General features: G+C 32.0%; 1 protein-coding gene across 1 annotated transcript; it reads right to left on the bottom strand.

The window, feature by feature from the left end:
- Positions 1-1,927: 1,927 nt before the first annotated feature.
- On the bottom strand, positions 1,928-10,023 carry LOC143078193 (angiopoietin-related protein 7-like). Its single transcript, XM_076253130.1, has 5 exons — positions 9,610-10,023; positions 8,991-9,115; positions 6,787-6,883; positions 3,084-3,248; positions 1,928-2,250 (listed from the first exon to the last, which is right to left on the bottom strand). The coding sequence occupies exons 1-5, from the start codon at positions 9,920-9,922 to the stop codon at positions 1,964-1,966; spliced, it is 987 nt and encodes a 328-aa protein (XP_076109245.1). The 5' UTR covers positions 9,923-10,023; the 3' UTR covers positions 1,928-1,963.
- Between the last annotated feature and the right edge of the window lie 14,856 nt (positions 10,024-24,879).

Genomic DNA, 24,879 nt, shown 5'->3' with positions numbered 1-24,879 from the left:
TTGCTGTTTCCATGGCAATGGCAGCCATCTTGGAAATGCCAACCCCCGATTGCACATCTGCACATGGGGGTTAACATTATTGTAAAGTTCCATCATCATTGGTCCATGCAATTCCGAGAAATAGTCTGGACAAAAAAGTGTGAAATAATAATAAGGAAAAGAAAAAGAATCGAACAATAACAATATGTCACCCGACCTCCGTCAGGGTGACATAATAATAATAATAATTAGAAACCAATTGTTCAGAGAACAATTGAAGGTCTTTCCACCAGTAAGAATCTATTTAAAAATGAAAATATTAAAATTTGATTTGAAATGTCAGTTTTAGCGTCAAATGACAGCTTATTGTACGCTGATTCCAAAAATATATGGTTTCTATATAAAAACGGGAGATCATCTTTTACTTCCGGTTTAAAAAAATTACTTCCGGTATTGTTTGATAGTTTACTTGACACTGATTCCTAAAATATTTGGTTTTATATACTTTTACATTGATTTAGCACAAAAAATAGCTACTTCCGGTTTACAAAATGTCACTTCCGGTTGTCTTTTTGAAGGTCACATTGCTTACAACCTAATGCAAAAAGTCCCATGGCTTTATCATGTGTACATATGAGGTAAAAGCAAAGGTCAAAATCTAGAACGTTAAATAAGCATATGACCTTGAGCTCAATTTCAAGGTCATAAACCAAGGACCTCAAATCAAAAGACTCTAGTCCTTTACTTTATATTGTTAATAAGTCATATTGCCATACGTATGATATTAGATATAAAGAGGGGGAAAACTGGCGTCAAATGTCTACGTACCCTTTCGACTGAGATTTATGAGTTACGACATGTCGTAACTAACAATTTTGTGAAAATATTTTGTCGATATCTTATATGATTTCTGAAAATAAGAGATAACAAACCACAATCAAAATTTTAATCATGACCTGGACCTTTGACCTTGACCTTATTTTCAATCTTTTGGACCAAGGACCTCAAATCGAAAGACCCTAGGCCTCTATCACTTATGGTTTTCCAGTTACAAATTCATTTCACTTATTTCAATACAAAAGGGGAAATTACTCTCATATGGGGTCTTCGTAAAGCTTCGGTCAAAATAAAACGTAACATCCTGAGGATATAACGAGCAATTTGGAAAAATAAATTTGTCGGTTTCTTTTACGGTTGCGGAGGAGATCTGATAACAAGAAAAACAGTGTTTGGGGAGATAACTCTTACAAAAAAAGTGTTCGGTTAAACAGGGTGAGTTTCAAAAGCGTATAGACTGTATGATATCATATACAAAAAAAGTAAGCGACATCTTTTGAAACATTTTTACACCGCAAGAAAAAAATTAGGCGGAAGAAAAATAAAAATAATCAGAAGAAATTCAATAGGTCTTTCCACACGGAAAGGTGGAAAGACCTAATAAACAGAAGAAATACAGTAAGGTCTTTCCCTTTTGAAAAAGGAAAGACCTTAATGATATATCCGCAGAATTAATATAATTAAGCAAATCCCGTCATTTTATCCTTTTTTAAATACATGTCCCTAATAATGGGTCCCATAACTCTTCTTTTAAAAGCGTTTGATACAGAAAAATGAGAACACATTTTTTTCGCAAATTCAATTTCGGACACAGGTCTGTCAAACAAAATGATACATGTCAGTTTATGACAAGATGGAAGAAATCTGTTTTGGCAATGATTATTAGGTGGAATTTGAATATATCAGAATGGTGAAGCATAATTCATGGCTTATGCATTCTTTTTTTCCTGTCTGCATATGATTGATTTATAAGAGGAATGAGTCCTCCTTATAAAAAGCCAGGTGATATATTAACCATTTGAAATGGCGATAAGAGAAAAATGTATAAAAGATATAAAACAAAACTGAGCTGATTTTTAAAATTTGATATCAAGTATTGATGCCTGGATAACATTACTATAAAGTAACACAATTGTCACTGGTTGCATTAAGAACATCTGCGATATTGTGATTTGATCTTCATTGTAACGGTTTTCAGTGAATAATCAGAGCTATACCAGTTTTTCCAGTATATTCCATCATTCTCCTCTACGCCACCATTGTAGTAAATCCCGTTTAGATTTGCCCTGGTACATGCATTGTACCACCAACCAGCATGCTTTTTGTCTTTAGCACAGTTGTCAACATTGTCAACATCATTGTCAACATCCCATGTGGAGAAAGCCATTCCATTTATATCGCAGTTTTCCTTGCCAGAAAATACTATGCTATCTTCTAAAATAAAAAGAAAGTTTGATATTATAGGCAGTCCACCAAAACAACAAGTATTTACTACTGTATATTCCATATTACAAAATGTATCATCGGATGCTATTAAAAAGACATATTGATATTTTGGTCAGTATCATGTCTATTAAGATAATAAAACCTCGATTACTTACAGTGCACCAGTAGAAGTGTCATCCAAGTGCTAGACAAAATCACTGTGATCAGCAATAGAAAGTACGCATCTAAAGTAAGTTTTACTACTTGTACACATATAATAAAAAGTAACATAATATAGTGTTATTGGATGGTACTTTTTATATCATTCCTGCATTATGTCCAAGTGCAGTTAGATTAGTTCGGGATTAGCTAAAACAGTTGAATGTGTAACGTAGGCCTAATACAGATGATCGATATCAAATACGACGATTTTTTCTGTGGTTTGTTTGCCTGAGAATAAAAAGTTCTATGTGGCCTTTTCTTCGATTTACATTTACTCCTTTTCGAATCAATTTGTTGGTAAAAATGTTTTGGTATATTATTTAGAGTAAATGATGGTTTATATTCTAGCATTCATTTAAGAATTGAAATGGGGAATGTGTCAAAGAGACAATAACCCAACAAAAGACCAAAGAGCAGAAAACAGTCGAAGACCACTATGGATCTTCAACACAGCGAGAAAATCCCGCGGTAGGGGCGTGCTTCAGCTGACCCATAAACAAAAATGTATTCAGATGATGCAGACATGAACACCAAATATATTTCACAACAATTAAGCTATACTTAGTGGGCGTAAAACAATGTCTTTTTTCTACCATGACAATCATAAAAATAATACGCACCGACATTTCCGCTGTAATTGCCAATAGTAAGTACATAGTTGGTCGCTTCGTTTCCGACATAGAATGTGTCATATTCAACGTATCTTGTCTTTCCGTTCCAATCCTCGAGCTCAATTCGTAGCTTATAGTCCCTTGCAGACAAAATATTATGTAAATTGTCGTTTCCTGAAACATAAAATATGAATTTGTCTTTTTAATTTGTACATTTAGTGTTCATGTATTTTGATGTTTTACGATCAAGAATGGCTTTTATTTGAAATTTCCATAATTTAACAAATTACCAAATAGCTCCATGAGTATTGTACCTGTAACCCTTTCTGAAACAGTCTGTTGTGATTAAAGGTTTGGTTGGCTCTTTGGTGTGAATGCCAACATTGCTGTGCCTTGTAAAGAGTATCATCATACAAGATAGTATGTGATATACATGAGCGTATAAGATATACGCATGTTACTTTATATTTAATTTATGAATGATGTCCTTGTACCGATGATACATACACGACCGAATCGAACAAGTTGAGATATACAAACACCAAAAAATGGTCAAAAGGAAACATCAACATCTATAAATGGATAATTGCATATAACAATAGTAAAGGGAAAAATATCTTTTTTCATAAATTTGGGTATCAAGATCCAGTAAAGGGCAGTGTTTCTTGTTAGTACAGTCAGTTCATCAGGACAAATCTCTTTAGTGTACATACTGGAGTTGTCATTATTGAGATGCAATATATCTAAGAGCGTTATTAAATATTTAATATTACCAATTGGAATTCAAATGCAAATGCTTTATTACATCATATTTGATAGAAACTTTTATAAATCAGTATCTAAAAAGGGCATCAGAAACTATCAGCGGAATTATTATTAATATATATAGCATTGAACAGTTTTATAAACAAACAATTACCATTTTTTTTTTTTACTTTTTGGATAAACCTGTCTGCACCTTTTCTTATATATGTTAGCGGCAATAATTGAATTAGGCATTTAGCTTAAATCGTAGACAATCGCTAACGCCTAGGCAGTAAGTATAATGCCTAAATAATGTTAGGCATTAGTCTTAAATCCTAGGATTTAAGCTTAAATCCTGAAAAATGTGTGCAGGCATTAAATAAAGGCATCAGTAGTATACCGCTGTTCAAAACTCATAAATCCATGGACAAAAAACAAAATCGGGGTAACAAACTGAAACCGACGGAAACGCATCAAATATAAGAGGAGAACAACGACATAACACTAAAATATAACACACAGAGAAACGGACCAAGCATCAGACAAAATCCCACGAGAATAACAAATATAACATCAAAACCAAATACATGAATTTGGGATAGACAAGTACCGAGACACGTCTTATCGCAATGTGAAATTACACTCAAAAATAAGAGAAAACAAACGACATTAAGCTTAATTTCTAAAATATAAATGTGAACAAATAAAAAAAAAAAAACATTCATTTTTTTTTTACATTTGTTACATAATAACATAATGAGAACTGAAGTTTAAAATATCATCTACAGGAAATAAATCACTAATAAAATATGTTATCGCATACATCAAAACTCATCAAGCAATATAAAAAATATGATAACTTGATAGAAATTAGAGTTAAAATCATTTGTTAAACTGTGGCACCCTCTTTTGCACTGTCTACTGTTTTTCATGCATCTGCAAGAGCTACTTAAACATTTTGATTTACATGTATATTTGAAATTTCCTTGACCTCAGGACAATGACTGATGGGTTGCTGCCACACGAACACAATTTGTTTCACAATTGATTTCGCATTCTAGAATTCAATGTTGCTTACAGATGACCATCTCATTTGATCCAAATGTTCCTAGGAGTTGTCCAAACGTTGAAGCTAAAACAGCATTGCCCTTATCATTGATCTAAATGAATTAAATTCATAAAAATATCGATCAAACCATATTTGTGAGAACACAATAATTATTTGCAATTACTTACAGTGAAATACAAAATGAATCCGTGTTGCATATGCATGGTAATTTGAACTGTCTTTGTCGCATTGATCTGCATTTGATTCTTCGAAGGTGCAGATCCTAGATTTTTTTAAAAGACGGCCAGGCCCTAGAAAGTCAGTTTTGATGCCAGTTGACCACTTTGTTTATTCATTGTCCCTCATCCATGCAGTTAGCATGTCATTGATATCTTCATTCGATCGTTCTACCCTGTGTTTGGGAAAGTTTCGGCTTTCCATGAACGACAAGTTCTGAACACATTAATTTTAGCTCGGATATGACCAAAGCTGTGAATTCCGGACCATTGTCCCTTTGCAGTATACGGGGCGCACCAAAATTGTGATTTCATTGAAAATCAACTTGTCCTCTACTGTTAACGATTGATAAAAACTTCTTCACTACTACTCCCTCTCCTTTATGTTTTTTTTTCATATTACAATTTTCACAAAGTGAAAGAAATAGTTCAATACCATCACGGGAAATATTAGCATGTCCTTTATTTACTGATGTTAAATTATGCGGTCTCTGTTGCCTTGACCTGTGTCTGTGTGTGCCTTTTCCAAAATACCATAGAGTTCCTTTAGGAAGACATAAATTTTTGCCAAAACATCATTGCACTTTTCTTTAGGGCACATGATGTGAGGTAAAAAGCATATTTTAGTTTTGTCTACTTTTGAGAAGTTCAAACTAGCTCGACTAGTGAAGTGTAAACATTTTTAAATAATAATAAAATCTCACCCCTCTCCTTTTTTATTGGATACAATCACTTTTTAAAAATCTTTTATATTCATTTATAATACAAGAAAAACTGTATTAAGTTCTGTATTGAATATGAAAAATACTTAAATTTGAAGGTATATTAAGATAAGAATGTAATTAAGAAACTTATATATATCAAGAATAAATCATTGAATATAAAGTAATTCCATATTTCATTTATTGCCTAAATTTATGTTCGGCAATAGGTTCAATAATCATCATCAAATTTCAGGAAATAAGCCTAATTCCTGAAAATGTAAGGCAATAACTTAATGCCTAGGCGTTAGCTTATTGCCTAGGATTTAAGCTTAATGCCTAAGTTCACTTATTGCCGCTAACATATATATATATATATATATATATATACATAATAAAGAAATTTTAATATATTGTTTTAAAGTGAAGATTCGCTCCATTCTCTGGTACCTTAATTGTGAGTTGGTTAAACTTTTTAAAACTATTTGTAGTCATGTTCCTTTTCACAAAAATTAAAATTTGATCTAAACTGCACAATGTAATTTTGTTACATATCAATTCAGTCTTGACTAATACAATGCTTAATTATTTGGTCTTGACATGTTTAACTATTGTGTGCACCATATACGTTGATGCAGATCTAGATGGCAATATGTAACATTGAGTAAATTTTAAAGTTATTTACACAACATGCGTGAAGTTCCTGGTGATATCAAATACAGAACTATATACTAGTATTGATATTATTTGCTGCGAAAGCACTCTACCGTCTGGTATAAGTTTAAACGTCTGTAACACTTTGTCGAAGAAACATTTATAAATAGAGCGGCCGATTTTGTTCCGAAACAAATAAACAATATAAAATGAGGTTGTTATGGTATTTCTGTCCATCTAGTTATGTATTAACCATCGTCAGACAACCAGTGGATTACTATAAAGACTTATTCATGTTATTGTAAACTAATCACACATAGATTACAAACCTAACCAGTATTCTGCGTTCACATTCCCAAAGCCCAGTTTATAATTTTGCCAATTTCTGTAGAAATCTACGACCCCATTTAATCTTCGTTGTATAATCTGTTCAAGAACAAATAAGATTTAATTATTTATAGTGCAGCAACCTGTTATAATGCTCAAGGCAGGTAACATATTATTCTAACGTTATCTTGTGTTGAATAATTATGTTTATCTTCTATATATTTTACTGTTGATAACTGATAAATCATTTAAAACGTAAAGATTTTTCTTCCATAAAGTAGACAGTATGGGTATCTCACATTTCGTATCCAACATTTACCATTTCGTACCCGATTTTACTCAGGATATTTTTTATAGGCCAACTACATTAACCGTTCCGTAGCTCAATAATTATGGGTTTACTATTTCGTATCATATATATTTACAAAGCATTGAAATTTTGTTTGAACATTGTTTTTGTGATTTTGTAAAAAGAACAGATCTGCCTCATTATAAGTTTGTTTTTGTTAATGTTTAATGCAAACTGTTCAATTCAAAAATTGTATATATCTGTTTTAATTTTTACTTATTAATAATAGATACAAAATGAGATAGGTAAAACATTTCAATTAAAAAAATAATAAGATTGATTGAAATGTCATATTAAAAAGTCAATTGTTCATGAACAATTGAAAGGTCTTTCCTTCTTAGTTAAAACATATAAGGTTTCTAAGGACTTTTATGTTCATAACAAGTGGTTGCTAAGGACAAAAATCATTCCTAAGGATAAAAATATTACTACCAGTATTAAAAATATCAGATGTACTATTCATAGTATTTAAAGTTAAAAAAATAAGTGACTGCTAAGGACTTAAATGTTGTTGTTAGGGACAAAAATGTCATTTCCAGTATTAAAAATTTCATATTTATATTATTCATAGCCTTCTAAGTTCAAAAATATATGGTTGCTAAGGTGTTTTATGTCATTGCTAGGGATCTTGACCTCTGACCTTGACCTCTGACCTTGACCTAATTTTATAGATCTTATTCAGCTGAACATTTGTGCAATTTAAATTTTTTTTCTATCTCTAACCTCTGAGTTATAAGCGAAAAATCATCATTTCGGACCCGAAAAACAGTTTTCGTACCCTAGGTTCATAATAGTTGGTCCAATAATTTTGAACCCAACATAACAAATGTAGATCTGGACAAGACACACATTGTCTACGTTATATTTTATCAGCCATCTTTTACGGTTATTGAGTAAATCCGATAACAAGCTAAGGTCAAAATCTAGGTCATGACCTTGACTTTTGACCTTAGGTCAATTTCTTAGTAACGTAAATTGAAAAACATTGGTGAAGATCCTAGGTTGCTACAACTTATGGTTTTTGAGTTTTAGTGGCCAACCGACATCGGTTAATTTTCGAAGGGGCATAACCCTACCAATGAATCGTTGAATCTTTTCGATCCATATGTCGCGTACTTTTTTTGGGAAATGTCGTTAAAGTTTGGCGGAAAGAATAATAATAAGAAGAAGAAATACAGTAAGGTCTTTCCTTATAGAAAAAGGAAAGACCTTAATAACATAGAAACCGTCTGTATGTACATAATTGAAAATATATAATTCTTTCGTGAGGTACAGAACGAAAAGGTTTACAGATAAATTTTCCTTACGGTACGAAATGCCATTCATACAAATATTCAATGATGTACGAGATGGTCAATATATACAATGATTAAGTAACGAAAGTACTGTATTTTTATGCTTTAAATGTATTTTGCACAACAGGTTAAATGGTCACCTTTAACAGGTTTTACATCACAACAATATATTTGTTTGAGTGATACATCAATGCCATATTAATTGCATGTTCATCGTATAAATACTTACACATTTTTATCATATTTGGTATGATTGACAAAAGAAGCAAACTCTTAAATTTTGAACGGAAGTCTTGTATCATTCAAACGAATGTTCACCCTTTACTGTAAAAGTGTCCACAACAAGCCTATTTTCAATAATGTCGGATCCGTTCTGAATATTCTCGACAACTGTTGTTATCAATATCAAACGTTGTAAAAAACTGTAAAATTGTGGTTGTTAGTTGAACATGGGGAAAAACACACATCAGCCTTGCGTTTTGGTTAATTATTTAAAAAATCTTGAAAAAAACAATTACGGGAAAATCAGTTCTTTTGATCGTTTTATAAAAACGTTCATTACCGTCCATTTCCCGTCAGAATTCACATCACAGTACACATCGAAAGGTCCATCTTTATGATACATTGTATACACACCACTTGAGCTCCCATTCGAAATGTCAGTACAGTCAATGAGTTTGTCTTGATCTACAATATTAAGAAATATAAAATATCAAACCAATTACAAAACAAATACAAAAGCAAAACAACAAGCAACACGCACCAACAAGCAACAATCACCAACATTAAGGATGAAAACAAAACACACACTGAAGAAGTAACATTATTAGTTTCGCAGTTACTAGTGACTTTACAAGTCAGGAATATGACATTACAAATTTTGTTGTCCATTCGTTTGATGTGTTTTATTATTTGGTTTTGCCATTTGACTAGTGACTTTCCGTTTTGATTTTTCCTCGGAGTTCAGTATTTTTGATATAATAAATACAGATTCAGTAAAGTCGAATCTAATCTAGAACTTATGAAAGATTTCGAGTTGGTTCTGTATTTCTCACAAACTTTGTTATTTTAATCAATATAGGTATGTTTTGTCTTTTCTACAACACATTTATGAGTTTCATACGACTATTGTATACTTGACTAGTTTGTTAAATACAGTGTCATAAAACAGGTATATCTACCTGGCAATTTCTGCAAAACAATTCCGTTCTCAACTGGTACTGTTTCCGGTTCACAACAGGAGAATGATTGACACTGTTTTGATGTTTTGTTATAGCTTGCGGAGCAGCAATTTGGACTACCCGCACACCAAGTAGCACAGACTATATATGAGTGAACGCTGATTTCCTCAATAACTGTTACACTGGATGATACTTTCTTATTGACTTCAACTGCAAATTTTTGATTTTTGATGTTTATTGTGTGCCCCGATGCAAAAACCATAGAAGTTGTCCAGGTGTAAAATAGAATCCTTAAAAACATGATGTTAAACATTTAATCACAATCCAAAATGCATAGAAAAACAATATGAATCTTTTTTATTTATAAACGCTAACGAATCAAAGTCCAGATGGCAAACTTAACTTTGAAGTCGACTTGACTATGTTGACCATCTAAAAACTATCGGAAATATCTGATTAATGTTAAAATATTTTGTAGTCCAATGTTCATAATCAATAACAAGTCTTGAGGAATGAGAAAATAATTTGTAGAACACCAATACAAAAAAAACTCCAAAAATATATATAAACTATCAATTAACAAAATAAGTATCTGTTTACATAGAATGAATTTATCGATATGAACAATTTCTTTATTGGAACAATATATTAATGGTTATTGAAAATACTATAATGTTAGGTTTGAACCATATCCGCATTAAATAATAACAAGTTAAATAAGATTTAATCCATGTTACAAGAATAAAAACCAGGTAAAACAATATTGACTGTTAAACATTGAACAAAAGGGGGAGTATGCAAACTAATACACTTGAAAGCAGACCAGACATTTTAAAAGTAGCATTTTAGATAGCTGCATATAATTGAAGACAAAAGAAGAAAAAGAAAAAGAGGGAACATATTAACATTCTTTATTTATTTAAGAATATAAACGCCTATATTGATATTTGTATTCAGACAAACCTGTGAATAGCTCATAATCATATTTTGAATAACTAGTTAGAACTGGTAAATTTCCAAACAAGGCTATATAATTTCCATACAATACCTGTAAATTGATAACTGAAAATTAAAACTATTTCCGCAAAGTATGTTCACAATTCAAGGTAGATAATACATAGCGATGAAGACGAATTTTCAAAATTATGTAGTTACTTGTTTATAATATTCATGATTAAAAATGAAATATAATTATTAAATAAAGATAAATTGTAATATAATATTGATAAATAGAGAGTAAACCTTGATTTCTTGTGAAAAGTATAGAAACCCTTAACTAGACTTCTGGACTAGAGTAGTAAATCGTAAACAGCATGTAATATATCGTTGAATAAAAAAGAAAGAAAAGAAAAAAGAGAGAAAAATAAAGAGGTGTTGCAAAAGTGAAGATCAAAAATCGATTAAACAAACGATTGTATGATAATTGTTTCTTTATTTGTATTTATAAAGGACTGAATGTCTTTTTTTTTGAGATTTTAAAGACGATTTTTTTCTTTTGTAATCAGCTTTATTGAAAACACAATTATCAAAAATAAAGTACTAACAATGTGGAAAACTGAATACAGTGTCAGTAGAAAACATATGTAAAAATATAAGACATTTTATTTCACGAAAGCCTCCATGTGGTATGAAAGTTAAACATGTTAATGAACAATACAAGTGAGAACATATTTACATTAAAACAACATAGTAAACAAAGATATAATATTATAGTAAATGTTATGAATACTGATTCCATAACATTTTAAATGATTTTGAAAAAAGAGTTATCTTTCTTTATGAGTTTTGATGTGTCATTTTCAACATTTAACTGTATAGATACAACGTATCTTTATAAAGTAATATCATGTTCGGTAAGTTGTTTCAGCTAAGAAACAATAAAACAATACTTAAAACATCATTGACTTTTGTATCAATGTATACGTATTGAAATATGTGAACATTACATTTCTGATGTTAAAAACGCTAAAAAAAAAAAAAAAAAAAAATCGTTTTGATACAGGCCGGTCATACAAAACATAACTGACATTTGAGTCTAAATACCGATGCAAATATAAAATGAAATTCGAGTCACCAGGTCTCGCAATTTAAAAAAAAATGAAATCACGAGAAGGAGCTATAACCTATTATAGATAAGCTTATTTTGTTTTTTAATTGATATGATAACGACTTATAACATGAATTTTAAATTTTAAATTTTGTTTTTAGTTTCACCAGGTTCACATTAGTACTTTCTCTCATAGATACAGGATATACTTTACAATACTAACTTGAAAATAAAACCTGGCGCTCATGCATGTAGTTAAAAATCAATTCAGATTGCTCATAAAGTAGACTATCCAATTGTCATGATGTTTGTGTTCATACATGGACCATATTCTAGAAGTTATTCATTTTTTTTTATTAAAGTTTATAGTCCAATCATTAATAAAATAATAATTTCAAAGCCATATTGTACATATGTAATTCAAACTTCAAAACCTCTTTCAGATATAAACATGATAAAGGTACTATGCTTCGTAAACATTTGACCGGATTTTATGAGATGTTCAATTTAATGTTTATGATAGAAATATAAACACGATCAATAATGTTCTCTTACTATTACTCGATTCATCCCCTTCCTGACCTGTTAAATATTTTAATGAAATCAGCGTGTATTAAAAAAAGATGTTGTACGATTGCCAATGAGATAACTCTCCACCAAAGACCAAATGACACAGAAATAAACCAACTATATGTCACTGTACTGCCTTAAAAAATGAACGAAACCCATACTATAAAAGGCCCGGAAATGACAAGTGTAAAACAATTCAAATGAGAAATTTATCAGCTTCATTTATGGACAAACAAATGAATGGATAAAATAATATGTAACACACAATCAATGAATGACAGGCTCCTGACTCGGGACAGGCACATGCCTATAGAATGTGGTCGGGTTAAACATGTTAGCGGGATATCAACCTTCACCCTAACCTGGGTCACTGGTGTAGTAATACAACATTTTGAAGAACTATCAATATCAGTTAAAAAAGGATTAACTCATCAGATGGCTACAAATAGAAGTACAGCTAACCCAAACCCAGAATGGACGTGGCCGGATACTTGCATATCCCAACAAAATAATAAATTAAGTAAAGATCTGAGAGTACTCGCAGTTACTGACAGCTAATACAAAGCCACTAACAAATAATAAATAAAAAAATTCATGCATTATATTATAAAGTTCGTTTGATCACACTTCTTCAATATTTGCTTTCTTCTGAAAAAATTCTTCTTGTAACATCATGCAAAAATTGAACCATACCTGATGACGACACGTAGAAAAAATACATCTTTTTACAGGTGTTCGAAAAGAAGGATTGAGATTGTCTTATTATCATTTGATATTATTAGTGAAACAGATTCCCCCAAAAAATCTCGTGCAATACGATAGTTATCCACACAGCGAGCCTATCGTTTTAAATTTAAAAAATGTAACTGTTTCGAGCCTAGAAATATCGCATCGGACTCGATTCAGTGGTATAATCTCTATTTATATAGATGTATTGAATACTATTTGATTGAACTAACACAAAATAAAATAATACAATGGTTATTTCGTATCGACCAAACTAGTACTTGTACATTTCTTGGAAATAAATGAATCTAATAATATCTTTATGTCGGGAAGAAAAACGATTGGAGTATCAAGAACATGGAGTTTAAACATTTGTTTCGTCATAGTTCACGTGGTTGCAAGTAAACAAAAATGAATACGGAATAGTGTGCAAGTGCATTATTGCTTCTTGTGTTTCTTCTGTGTGTTACCATATCTTAAGTTAGAAATCCACTAAAGGCATCAATATTGAAAAGTATATGCATATATTATATGAAAATAATAGATATATCCATCGGGTTCATTTGACCAGGTAAGTTAGAATTCCTTTTTTAGGCAATGTATCATTAAACCTCGAGCTCCGTTTTTGCAAAATTTAATATATTTAATGCGTAGTTTGTATAGACTAATATCCGATGTCATTTAAAACTATAAATTATCATAATGATTTGAAAAAACATTGTTTGAATAATAATATATATCGGGAATATCGTAATATTATCTGGCCCACGTCCACTTGTATTTTTGTCCATCTGACGAGTTAAGCCTTTTTCAACTGATTTTTATAGTTCGTTCTTATGTTGTACTGTTATACCACTGTCCCAGGTTAGGGAAGGGGAGAATCTCGCTAACATGTTTAACCCCGCCACATTATTTATATATGTGCTTGTCCCAAGTCGGGAGCCTGTAATTTTTTTCACATAAATAAGGCCTTAGTTTTCTCGTTTGAATTGTTTTACATTGTCTTATCGGGACCTTTCATAGCTGACTATGCGGTATGTGCTCAGCTCATTGTTGAAGGCCGTACGGTGACCTATAGTTGTTAATGCCTGTGTCATTTTTGTCTTTTGTGGATAGTTGGCTCATTGGCAATCATACCACATCTTCTTTTTTATACTCACATAAGCATTCATAAACACAAAAGCAAATCGAGCGAAAATAACTATTTATCTTAACAGAAATAACTACGACAGTTTGATATCGGTTCAAATTCATCTGCAAAATTAAAATCTTTTTATATGTTTCAGAACAAAGGAAGAACATATCACAGTGGAGAAAACCCTAACATAATCAAAACAAAAAATGATAATTGTTGAATCAGCTCAATGTTTCTGTTGTATCGTTTGTTTTGATATGTGACCCGGATTAGTTAAATCGATTTATGACTATTGAAAAGCGGTATACTTCTATTGTCTTTATTATGCAGATATTTAGTTAATAGGTGGATACAAACGTGACTAAAAGGATCCACGAAATTGGTGTCGTTTTTGGACATTGAATTTTACTGTAGGGTATGGTATATACATAAACAAACATATATACAGTATGGAATTTTTTTTAGATCTGTCAATCGCAAGTCATTTGTTCGTCATTTTAAAGGTTTTAAGCCGTTCTTCTTTGTTTTGCAGTATCAATCTGATTCGATATTTTATACCTATGCTTCGTCTTTACCAAACATTTTAAAATCTTATCTGAAGACACGTTCTCCTGTTTTATCATAAATGTATGTTCATCAGAAGGCGCATTCCAATGTCAATATCAAATGTATATATTCTTCAGACTACATAAACTCTGAATAGTGAAGATTTTATCAACGATTAAATAAATGATCAGAACAACTCGACAAAATGACTGTGCTGACTGATACCGTCATATCAGGAATAGGAGAAAAAAACATACATTGGCGGCTTTAATTTATTTAGGATAAGTGGGAAGAGGATTGAAAACTTATAGTTTAAAATGAGTTGAAAATCTTTTTTTGTACACGATACATGTATAAAAGCTCCAATAAAACAAGTCAAACCACTCCCAGGTATCTGTTGTCATCGACTTAGTCGAGGATAAATACTTATATAGCTTTCATAAAGATTGAGAATGTGATATTGCTTGATATCAACTCGAGATATTTAATCTCAATACAATAAAAATTAAATATCGAGAGTTGATATCAAGTGATATGAAATTTTAAGTTGTTAAACCTTATTCTCTTATGGTCAGCATAGTTCAATTTGACAAACAGAAAATTGTCAGGTAAAATGTGTGATTATTTAGTATATCATTGAAGAAATCACATAGATGTATGTTTCTAATGAAATGTACATCGTGTTAACCTTTTAATGTCAAAGGCCTGAGGAATAGCCAATAAAAATGCCGTAACATTGTCGTGTGATACTTGATAAACTAATCAAATTAAAGCAGATTTGATATCACTTTTTCGTATCACTCTTCGTACAGTTTTTGTTTTAGAATTCTTCTGAAATCACACAATGATTCGTTATAGAAAGCTGTGAAACATTTCTTGCAAATACAAATTATTTCAGATAAAAAAAAACAGCAGTTGCTCTTTTATTGCTAGCTTGCTATTAGTGTCTTTCATTTTCTTATCACAGGCATAGATTATCTATCTTAGCCGTTTTTGGCATAACAATTTGTATCCTCATGAGCGTCACTTGTAAGTCTTGTGTAGACGAAACGCGCGTCTGGTTTATTAAATTATAAGCCTGTGGTAAAAAAACTTTAGTATTACTTTGTTTTCCTTTTTCTTTGATGAGTTTTATTGCGAATGTTTGTGCTATATTTCTGTCACGTAGTTTTATCATTTGTACGATGTTTTGTAACATTGCTAAATACGCGGAAGGTTTTTCTAGCCTTAAAACAAGGTTCAACCCACCAGTTGTTCTTGAAATGACTTGTACCAAGTCAGGAATATTGCAGTTGCTATCAAATAGTTTTTATGTATGTTTGATTTTTTTTATGTCGAATCTCTGTGTTTCTGTTGTTCCATGCCTTTCCTCCTACCATTGATGAGTTCCCTAGGTTTTGGATTGAAACTCGGATCCGTTTTGTTCTCAGTCATGACTTTTTAACAATGGTACACTAGCGTTGCCTTTATGGCCATCAAGATAAGGGAGCAACAATCAAAATATGTGGTTTTCAAAATTTAACACTATAAGGTATGGGGAAAATCTGGATTCATTATTTGTGCAGTAATCGAAATGATGTAAGTAAAATTATCTGTTATGGCTTATTACTTACGCTTTGCTTGCGTTTTCTATTTAAAAAAATCAAAACTTAATTCTATTCACTATAGTAACAATATGTTACATGCATCATGTGCATGCATGCGATAAAAATCAGACATATTAGGGAAGTACCTTACACCATGAGTAAATTAAACTACATGTAGGTTTGTTAATTTTCATGAAATATTGATAAAATATATAAATTGACCTTTTAACAAAAAAGTAAAAAGCTTGTACGTTTGTTAAAATAAGGCTGTTACATGTAGTTTTCTCGTTTGAATTGTTTTACATTGTTATTTCGGGGCCTTTTATAGCTGACTATGCGGTATGGGCTTTGATCACTGTTGAAGGCCGTACGATGACCTTTAACTGTTAATTTCGGTGTCATTTTGGTCTCTAGTGGACAGTTGTCTCATTTGCAATCATACAACATCTTCTTTTTTCATATCAGAATAAACAGTTTATTTTGTCATTTGCTTGATGATTATATATATATATTTTTTTTTCAAATTTGGGATGAGAATATTTTTTTTTATGAAAAAAGCATCGCAACCCCTACCCCTCCTTTTAAATCTATCAATCTTAATTGATAGGTCATTAAATCTCCATGGATAAAACCAAACATAGCGAATATTAAGTATTTTATCATGTTTATATTGTATGTATACGGATGCATAATAAACGACCCATTTTTGGAAAGTATACAATAGTATTACGCTCATATCTTACATCAAGTAGTTTCAGTGAAAAGAGTCTGAGGAAAACATTGTACAATACCAAAATATAAATATCAACAGACTTAAGGAAAACAATTAAAAAATATTCAATTTTTTATTCTTATCAAAATAGAGTTCTATTTTATTTTAATGTGCACGACTTTTAAGTGATACATGTATGACGTATACAAAATTTGAACATTGTTATGTTTCCTAGTGTCACATATCAAATTATATCTGTTTTGACGGGAAACATTGCAAAATTATCTAATATATATAATATATCAGTGCCATCCATGTCTATGTAAGTCCTGGTATCAATTATATGTTTATTTTGGGTTATCAGTGGTAAAGCATAATTCGTACATCCGTGTGAAATGTGTTGTCCATTTAAATATTACAGAATTAATTTCAAAACATTTGTGCAGTAGTCGAAATGTTGTAAGTAAAATTATCTGTTATGGCTTTTTACAAACGCTCTGCTTGCGTTTTCTTTTTAAAAAACATAAAAACTTAATTATATTCACAATGGTAATTATTTTCTTATTCGTGCCCTTAAACGCAAAAAAAGTATTTATGACCAAAAACTCAAACACATATCTATTGGAAACAGCTCGCTTAGACGAGTGCAGCAAAGTTTTATTATCAAATAATTCAAATGTCCTCAAATCACTTTGTCAGCACACAAAGACCACTGCAGCATAAATGTCTTACACATGAGAAATAATGAAATAGAATCTTTCATATCAATAAAGAATATTTTCATAATGTTCTGTTTAAACGTTTAAACGAGTGCAGCAAAGTTTCGAACAAAACAAAGGATCGGCCAAAAATGGACACATTAATTATATATATCAAACATTTTTTGTAACTGACAACCTTTCTTCTAAATTTTCTTTAACATAGCCATCTTTAGCACGATCACTTTTCCATCTAACGTGTTTTTTGAAAATCCTATCTTCAATTTTTGATGCGACAGCTGCCGTAGCTCCACCAGATCTCAAACTATGAAGACCAAATTTAGTCTCGTCTAAACCTAACTTATGAAAAGCGGACAGTAAAATGTCTCTGGCGGAAGAATTCGATATTTTTCTTGACTTACGAAGCGTATAATTGTTGTTACTTTTACCATAGCTTAAACCTTGAAATATATATTCCGTACTACTTGAAGAAATATTTGCCAAACTTAAATACCTGTGTAGCATATTGAATGGACAAGTGATGGTATTAGTCTTAGAAATGAAAACATCGTTACCCTCTCTGTATACATCTGTTTTACTCTTTTCAAGAGAAAGTTTCACATATGAATCATAAAAAAGTTATGTTGTTTCTTTTCAAATTTGACAATTCTGAAAAATAAAGAAAAAACAACAGAAAAACACAATAAGCACATGCATGCTATTTTTTGATCTTTTAAAGTGGACTCATCATTACCATATAACAATACAATATGTTTCAAAATTTCCGGAGTAATTAGCTCTTTTTGTTTACAGTATGGCCTATTAATCTTAAAGCACCTTCTTTGACAGATAAAACTAAATCTGATTTACATGGATCAGGTAACCCGACGTGCCGGTGAGCCCAAATAATTGCATAACACATTTCATTAATCTTGAAACAATTCGGTTAAATCTATTAACACTTTCAATATTGATTTTTTTTTCGCGGGATTCTGTGGCCGAGGAAAATTTGCACGCTCAGATTCTCCAGCCTGAATTAAATTCGTGACCGGTGCTTAAAGAAAGTTGCAACTTGAAAAACGTGCTGTAACTCGAGAACGCAGGCTCAGATCGCCTTCCAGATCGCCTAAACAACTGATACAGAAGTTCAAAAGGTTGCTCTGTAAAAGATTTTCCTAGGGAATTAAATTAAAAACAAAGAATTATGTCTTTACAATACTTGAAAAAAGTAAAATCACAAAAATACTGAACTTAGAGGAAAATCAATTTGAAAAGTCCATAATCACATGGCAATTTCAAATAACAAAACGCATCAAAAATGAATGGACAAGAACTGTCATATTCGAAAGATCGATTTTGTTACCTTGTTAGCTCAATGTTGCCAAAATGTCGACATTCGGATGTACTTGTTTACGTAAAAAATGGGTTTAAAACGGACAATTTTCAGCAAATTGTTATTACCGAGTCTTCTTATTTGTCTAATCACTCGTTTTTGTCATTTAAACATCGTTTATAGCAAAACCGAAGCTTTTTATCCCTCATAAATTGGCCGTTTGACTTTTCGTTTCCGACCACTATTTGTATTGATGAAAAGACAACTCTGTCAATCGACGAACGACTACTTGTTTTGAAAGTGCCATGATATATACGATCATATACGGATACCACGGATACGCTGTTAATATTGTTAACACTGATATTAAAGAGTGTTATTAAACAAACAAGAGATGATTGTTGTTTCATTGTCCCTGGTATACATTGCAATACTTAAAAAAAAAGTTCAATTTTTGCTTCAATCATGAACATGTATACTGTTCCCAGGTTCAATCAGAGAATATAGCTGGTCAAGAATATCTTTTATAAATAAATACAAAAAATAGATAAATTACCATTAAATATATATATACTTTTGTAGTTGGTCTTTTTTTCAAAGGTTGAGTCTCATCAACTTCCTCTATTACAAATATGCAACAGCTTTGTTCGTGGCTTTTCTGATTGTGTAATTTGCAAAACTGAGTATATAAAATATATTGAATGTGTAGCTTCAATGGCAAAGGGGTAGTTTAACCTCTTATCTTGCGAACTGGCCAACATTTACTACACATTTAACTTTACCAATATATATATTATATAAAGTTAACAAGATTGATACATTTTTTTGTCCTTCGGAGTTCCATGATATGGCTAATGAAACAACAGGTTTAATATTACAGAAAGGATCAACATTTTTGTCACTTAATCAGGTTTTATTTACATGGTCAGAGAAATGAAGGTACCATAAACTATGGGAATACCCGTCCCTAATTATTGTACAAGAAAATATTGAGGTGACTATTATTGGATCTGTTAACCAATACAACTTAGTAGATGGTATGCAAAACCAAGAAATGCCTTCATTTCTTATTTGTAGCTCAAACTCCAAGGCATTTTGTTGTCATTTGGCCTTTGCTGAATGTTGTAGTAAATATAAAAATAGGGAGATGAGGTATAATTGCCAATAAGACAACTATCCACCAAAATTCAAATACAGTGGATGTGAGCAATTACAGGCAACCATATGGCCTTCAACAATGAGAAAAACCCATACCGTAAAGTCAGCTATAAAAGGCCCGCCAGACATGAGACATATTCGACTGAGAAAACTAACTGCCTATATATATAACTAATTTATTACAAAACAATTAATCGAAAATAAAAATGACAGACATCAACCAACCAGTGAAGTATCTGATCCTGACTTGGGACAGGCACATAATGAGTGTGGCAGGGTTAAACCTGTTTGTGAGCACTCAACCCTTACCCCTTACCTGGGATAGTGGTATAACAGCACAAGATAAGAGCAAACTATACAAATCACTCGAAGGCTTAAAGTTATAAGTTTGGTTGATTCAAGAAAAGGATTGTCCTTATAAAGTTGCCAGAAATCTAAAACCTCTTTTTCAGCACCCATGACATGACTTAGTCCAGTATTCCCACAAGAGACAAATATTTGTGGTAGACCTTTTTTTTTCAACACTACTAAACTCATTGTTTGTGCCATCAACCACCATCATCTCTTCACTTATTAACTTTAACCTCCTGCTCCTCACTGTTATCTTTCCCCTGCTCATTATGACCAATTCTTAACATTTCCTCATTAAGTAAGACCTCTTGTCCGGCATTAATTACATCAGTTTCACCGAGCCTGCAAATTCTACATCAGTTTCGTCTGACGAAATTTTTACACTGCAATACTAGCAGACGAAGTTTCACTTCCAAAACTACTTTCAATTTCGTGCATTGTTCTCTTGTACATTCACAGCCCTATCTGCTTATTTCTCCTATACTTAAAGTGTATGTGTCACCCAAATACCAGCTTTTCAAAGCCATATCTCTGTTCCCTCGAAATCGAGAATTGTTTTTGTAGCAAAGCCATGAACGCGAAAAACTTACTTGTCAAATTCCGATTTGTGGGGGAGACTAAAGGCTTTAAAAAGATCCCTATCATATTTATTCAAGATATATTGAACCATTTATTTTTATTATATAGTTAAATTTACCTAAGAATTATAAAAGGCTTCATCAAAACACAGAAAACAGCTGTACTTCTACTCCTCGTTATCGAGAGGAGCCATTTTGAAACCCCACATGACCTTAGAACGTGTTTCCGGTTCCAATTTTAGCAAATAAAATTTTCCGATTTGATTTATTTATCTTTCACGATGTTATCAGAGCTGTTGAAGAACTGAAATGATATCTTCAGATATCGTAAATTTTAATTGAAACATTGATTTTAACTGTTAAGAACGGTAAATAGCGCTAATTCGTGGTTTTTATTGGGATATAATTTATGTATCCTAAAGGATACACTCGCCCTGGCTCCGTGTATCCTCAAGGATACATCCGCCCTGCGCAATGCGTATCCTCAAGAATACACGCTAAATAAATGATGTTCTCTCACTAAAAAATATAAAAATTGGTGACAACGAATCTATATCCCATCGAACTGGAGATAAAGGATACTACATATACAGTTAAGTCTGCCTCATTTCTTGACTAATATCTAGAAATTGACAATTTGACAAAACTTCACGACAAAAGAGATGATTTCAGCTTCCCAATTGTGAACTTTCCATTATTATTCCCGGGCTTGTATTTCATATAATGATGTCCTTGATAAAGGATTGCTACTCACAAGAAATCTATCAAACCAAAAGTTCAAAATGGTAAAGTTGAAATCAATCCTTCCCATCAAAACTTGGTTGACCGTTCAGGAATAACTGTTTTACAGATAATATCGGATATGTCGTAACTACAATATCCTTCACTTTTCATGAATAGGACCTATCTAATTACACTATTTATTGGATTTGTAATAACATAAGCAACACATCGGTTACCACGTGTTGAGCAAGATCTGCTTACCTTTCCGGAGCATCTCAGACCACCCCCAGTTTTTGGTGGGGTTCGTGTTGCTTAGTCTTTTATGTTCTATGTTGTGTCGTCTGTACTATCATTTATCTGTTTGTTTTGTTTTTTTTTTTAGCCATGGCGTTGTCAGTTTATTTCCGATCTATGAGTTTGACTGTCCCTCTGGTATCTTTCGTCCCTATTTTATGCGATCGTAATACAAGTTGGTGGTTTAGCTAGCTATAAAATCAGGATTATTTCACCATTTTCACCTAAACAAAATGCCTGTACCAATTCAGGAATAGGACATTTGTTTTCTATTCGTTTGATATATTTGAGCTTTGATTTAGCTAATGAGAACGTGGAGTGATTTATCGTTCGTGATTACAAAATCGAGGGCGCTACCATCGCATTGGTCCCTAGGATAAACAATATGGCGTTGTTAGTTACGTAGCATTGTGTAAATAGTTATACCTAAGACACATTGTGTTGTGCCCGCATGCACCAACAGTGAAGATCACATTTTGCCTGCTGAAAAAGAACGGAGGAAGGCATGGATAATTGGTATCCGGAGAGGGAAAAATCGATTCCAAAGCTGGAATCCACCAAGCAAATACGTATACATCTGTCGTAGTCATTTCAGAGAGGAGGATTACATCACTACGACATACCATGGTAAAAATGTTATGAAATTTATAAGATCACAAAAACTAATAGCATCTTCTGGGTGTGGTACAATTTTACAAACCCCTTCCCTAAACAGCAGAGGAGGGTTTTTCAGGCCAGGCCCCCCTTTTCTGGGAAAAAAATTGGTTGATTACCTGGCATGACTGGAGCCCCTCTTAGGCAGTCAGTTGGCCCACTTATGAAAAATTCTAGATCCACCCCTGAACATGTTTGGAAAGGTCCTGTTATTATCCCTATATTTAATAAAATAAGGGACTTTTTTTTAGTCCTAGTTAAATTATGTTATGCCCAAACTCAGGGAAATATAAAATTGACAGTGATTTCAAATTAAAGGCGGCTTCATTTTGCCCAAGACAGGGACCATACAAGATAAACATCATATATTGTTGGATTAAAGGCTAAAATGGACACTTTTTGGATCTGCTGATGGTGGTGGTTAGACAGTTTGGGAATTTATCCTTCTAAATTAGTACTATTATTCTTTTTGAAAATATTTTGCTTTTATCTGATCAAATGCATAATAGTACCTTATAATGGCATTATAAATATCAGTGAAGTCATTAACTAAAATTATTCTATTAAGTAAACAAGGCAAACTATGTACATATACATTATTGAAATGTGATGTTTCTTTAATACAGGTAATTGTTAATTCTTAATAGGAGCTATATTCATTTGAAAAAAATGATTTATTTGCTTTCTATTTACAGTTTGCCAATCTAGACAAATGCTAAACAAACAAAATTGGGTATAAATATCTTATTAAATGTATTGCATTTGTGTTTATCACTGAATCCTCTTTAAAATTCAAACAAATATTTTATATTACCCGGTATTGCCCAGTATTACCCACTAAAACCCAGTAAAACCCGGGTTTTCCCAGTATTTCCCACTGGGCTGGGCAATACTCATAAAACCCGGGTTTTTGCCAACCCTGACATGTACATGGTTAGATTCAGCATATTGAAGAACCCCATATATTCAATTTTTGTTGAAATCAAACAAAGTTTAATTTTGGACCCTGATTTGGACCAACTTGAAAACTGGGCCCATTGTAAAAAATCTAAGTGCATGTTTAGATTCAGCATATCAAAGAACCCCAAAAAAATCAATTTTTGTTAAAATCTTAATCATTGTTAATGTAGACCAATTTAAAAACAGGACCAAAAATTAAGAATCTAAATACATGGTTAGATTTGGCAATGGTCCGCATATCAAAGAACCCCAATAATTCATTTTTTGATGAAATCAAACAAAGTTTAATTTTGGACCGTTTTGGCTCCTAATTCCTAAACTGTTGGGACCAAAACTCACAAAATCAATCCCAACCTTCCTTTGTGGTCATAAACCTTGCGTTAAAATTTCATAGATTTCTCTTTACTTATACTAAAGTTATTGTGCAAAAACCAAGAAAAATGCTTATTTGGGACCTTTTTTTGGCTCCTTTAATATTCCTAAATTTTCGGTCGTATAAAAATAAGGATGTGTGTTCAGGTGTAAAAAGGTCTACATCTCTTTTGCAAACAAAACTGAAGGACAAGAGTGCACATGCTTTTAAATATGTAGAACTAAACCTCTTTATAGAAGAATTTTTTCAGAATTGCTGGTTTAAAGTACCTGGTGTAAAATTCATGTAGCTTGCTGAGCATTTGAGCTATAAATGCATCATCTTTCATGATACGAAAACATTTACTGTCACAAAGAGTATATACATTAAAATCACAATAAAGGCGATTTGAACAGTATAGCTGACCCTGAACCTGATAATCGTAATTGTGATTATGATTGAGATGCAAAATGTCATCAGTTACAGTAAGATAAGGCACTGTACTTGCAGATACGGTCTTGTCTCTTGCAGAAAACTGACACTTTACTTCAACTATAAGCTTATCTGATACTACACCATCAGGTGAGGATCCAAGAAATGGCAAATGCTTCGAAACAAAAATACCACAATCTGTAACACTACATTCAGTCTCTCTTTCATATTCTTTAATAGCAATTTTTTCATATCTCTTTCCGTATTCTGTTGCTTTAGACTTGAATACTTTTGGATCAATAATTTCCAAAGCTACTTTTTCTGGGTCTGACCTATCAGTAAGTTTACAAATTCTCCCAAAATTAGAGGATTGCAGTCTCTTTTGTCTCTCTAAATGCCAATGTTTATTGGCCTG

Source organism: Mytilus galloprovincialis, chromosome 6 (assembly GCF_965363235.1).
Source record: "Mytilus galloprovincialis chromosome 6, xbMytGall1.hap1.1, whole genome shotgun sequence".
Taxonomy (NCBI): domain Eukaryota; kingdom Metazoa; phylum Mollusca; class Bivalvia; order Mytilida; family Mytilidae; genus Mytilus; species Mytilus galloprovincialis.
Note: the sequence above shows the minus strand (reverse complement) of the source record. Positions and strands in the feature narration are given on the sequence as shown.

What these genes read in the sequence shown, in the direction of transcription:
- LOC143078193 (XM_076253130.1), bottom strand. Translation starts at nt 9,922, where the DNA reads ATGTTTAACATCATGTTTTTAAGGATTCTATTTTACACCTGGACAACT. An exon ending in GAACGCAGAATACTGGTTAG is followed by an intron (nt 3,249 to 6,786) that starts GTTTGTAATCTA and finishes TTTATGTTTCAG; the next exon opens with GAAACGACAATTTACATAAT. An exon ending in CAATTACAGCGGAAATGTCG is followed by an intron (nt 2,251 to 3,083) that starts GTGCGTATTATT and finishes TTTTTATTTTAG; the next exon opens with AAGATAGCATAGTATTTTCT.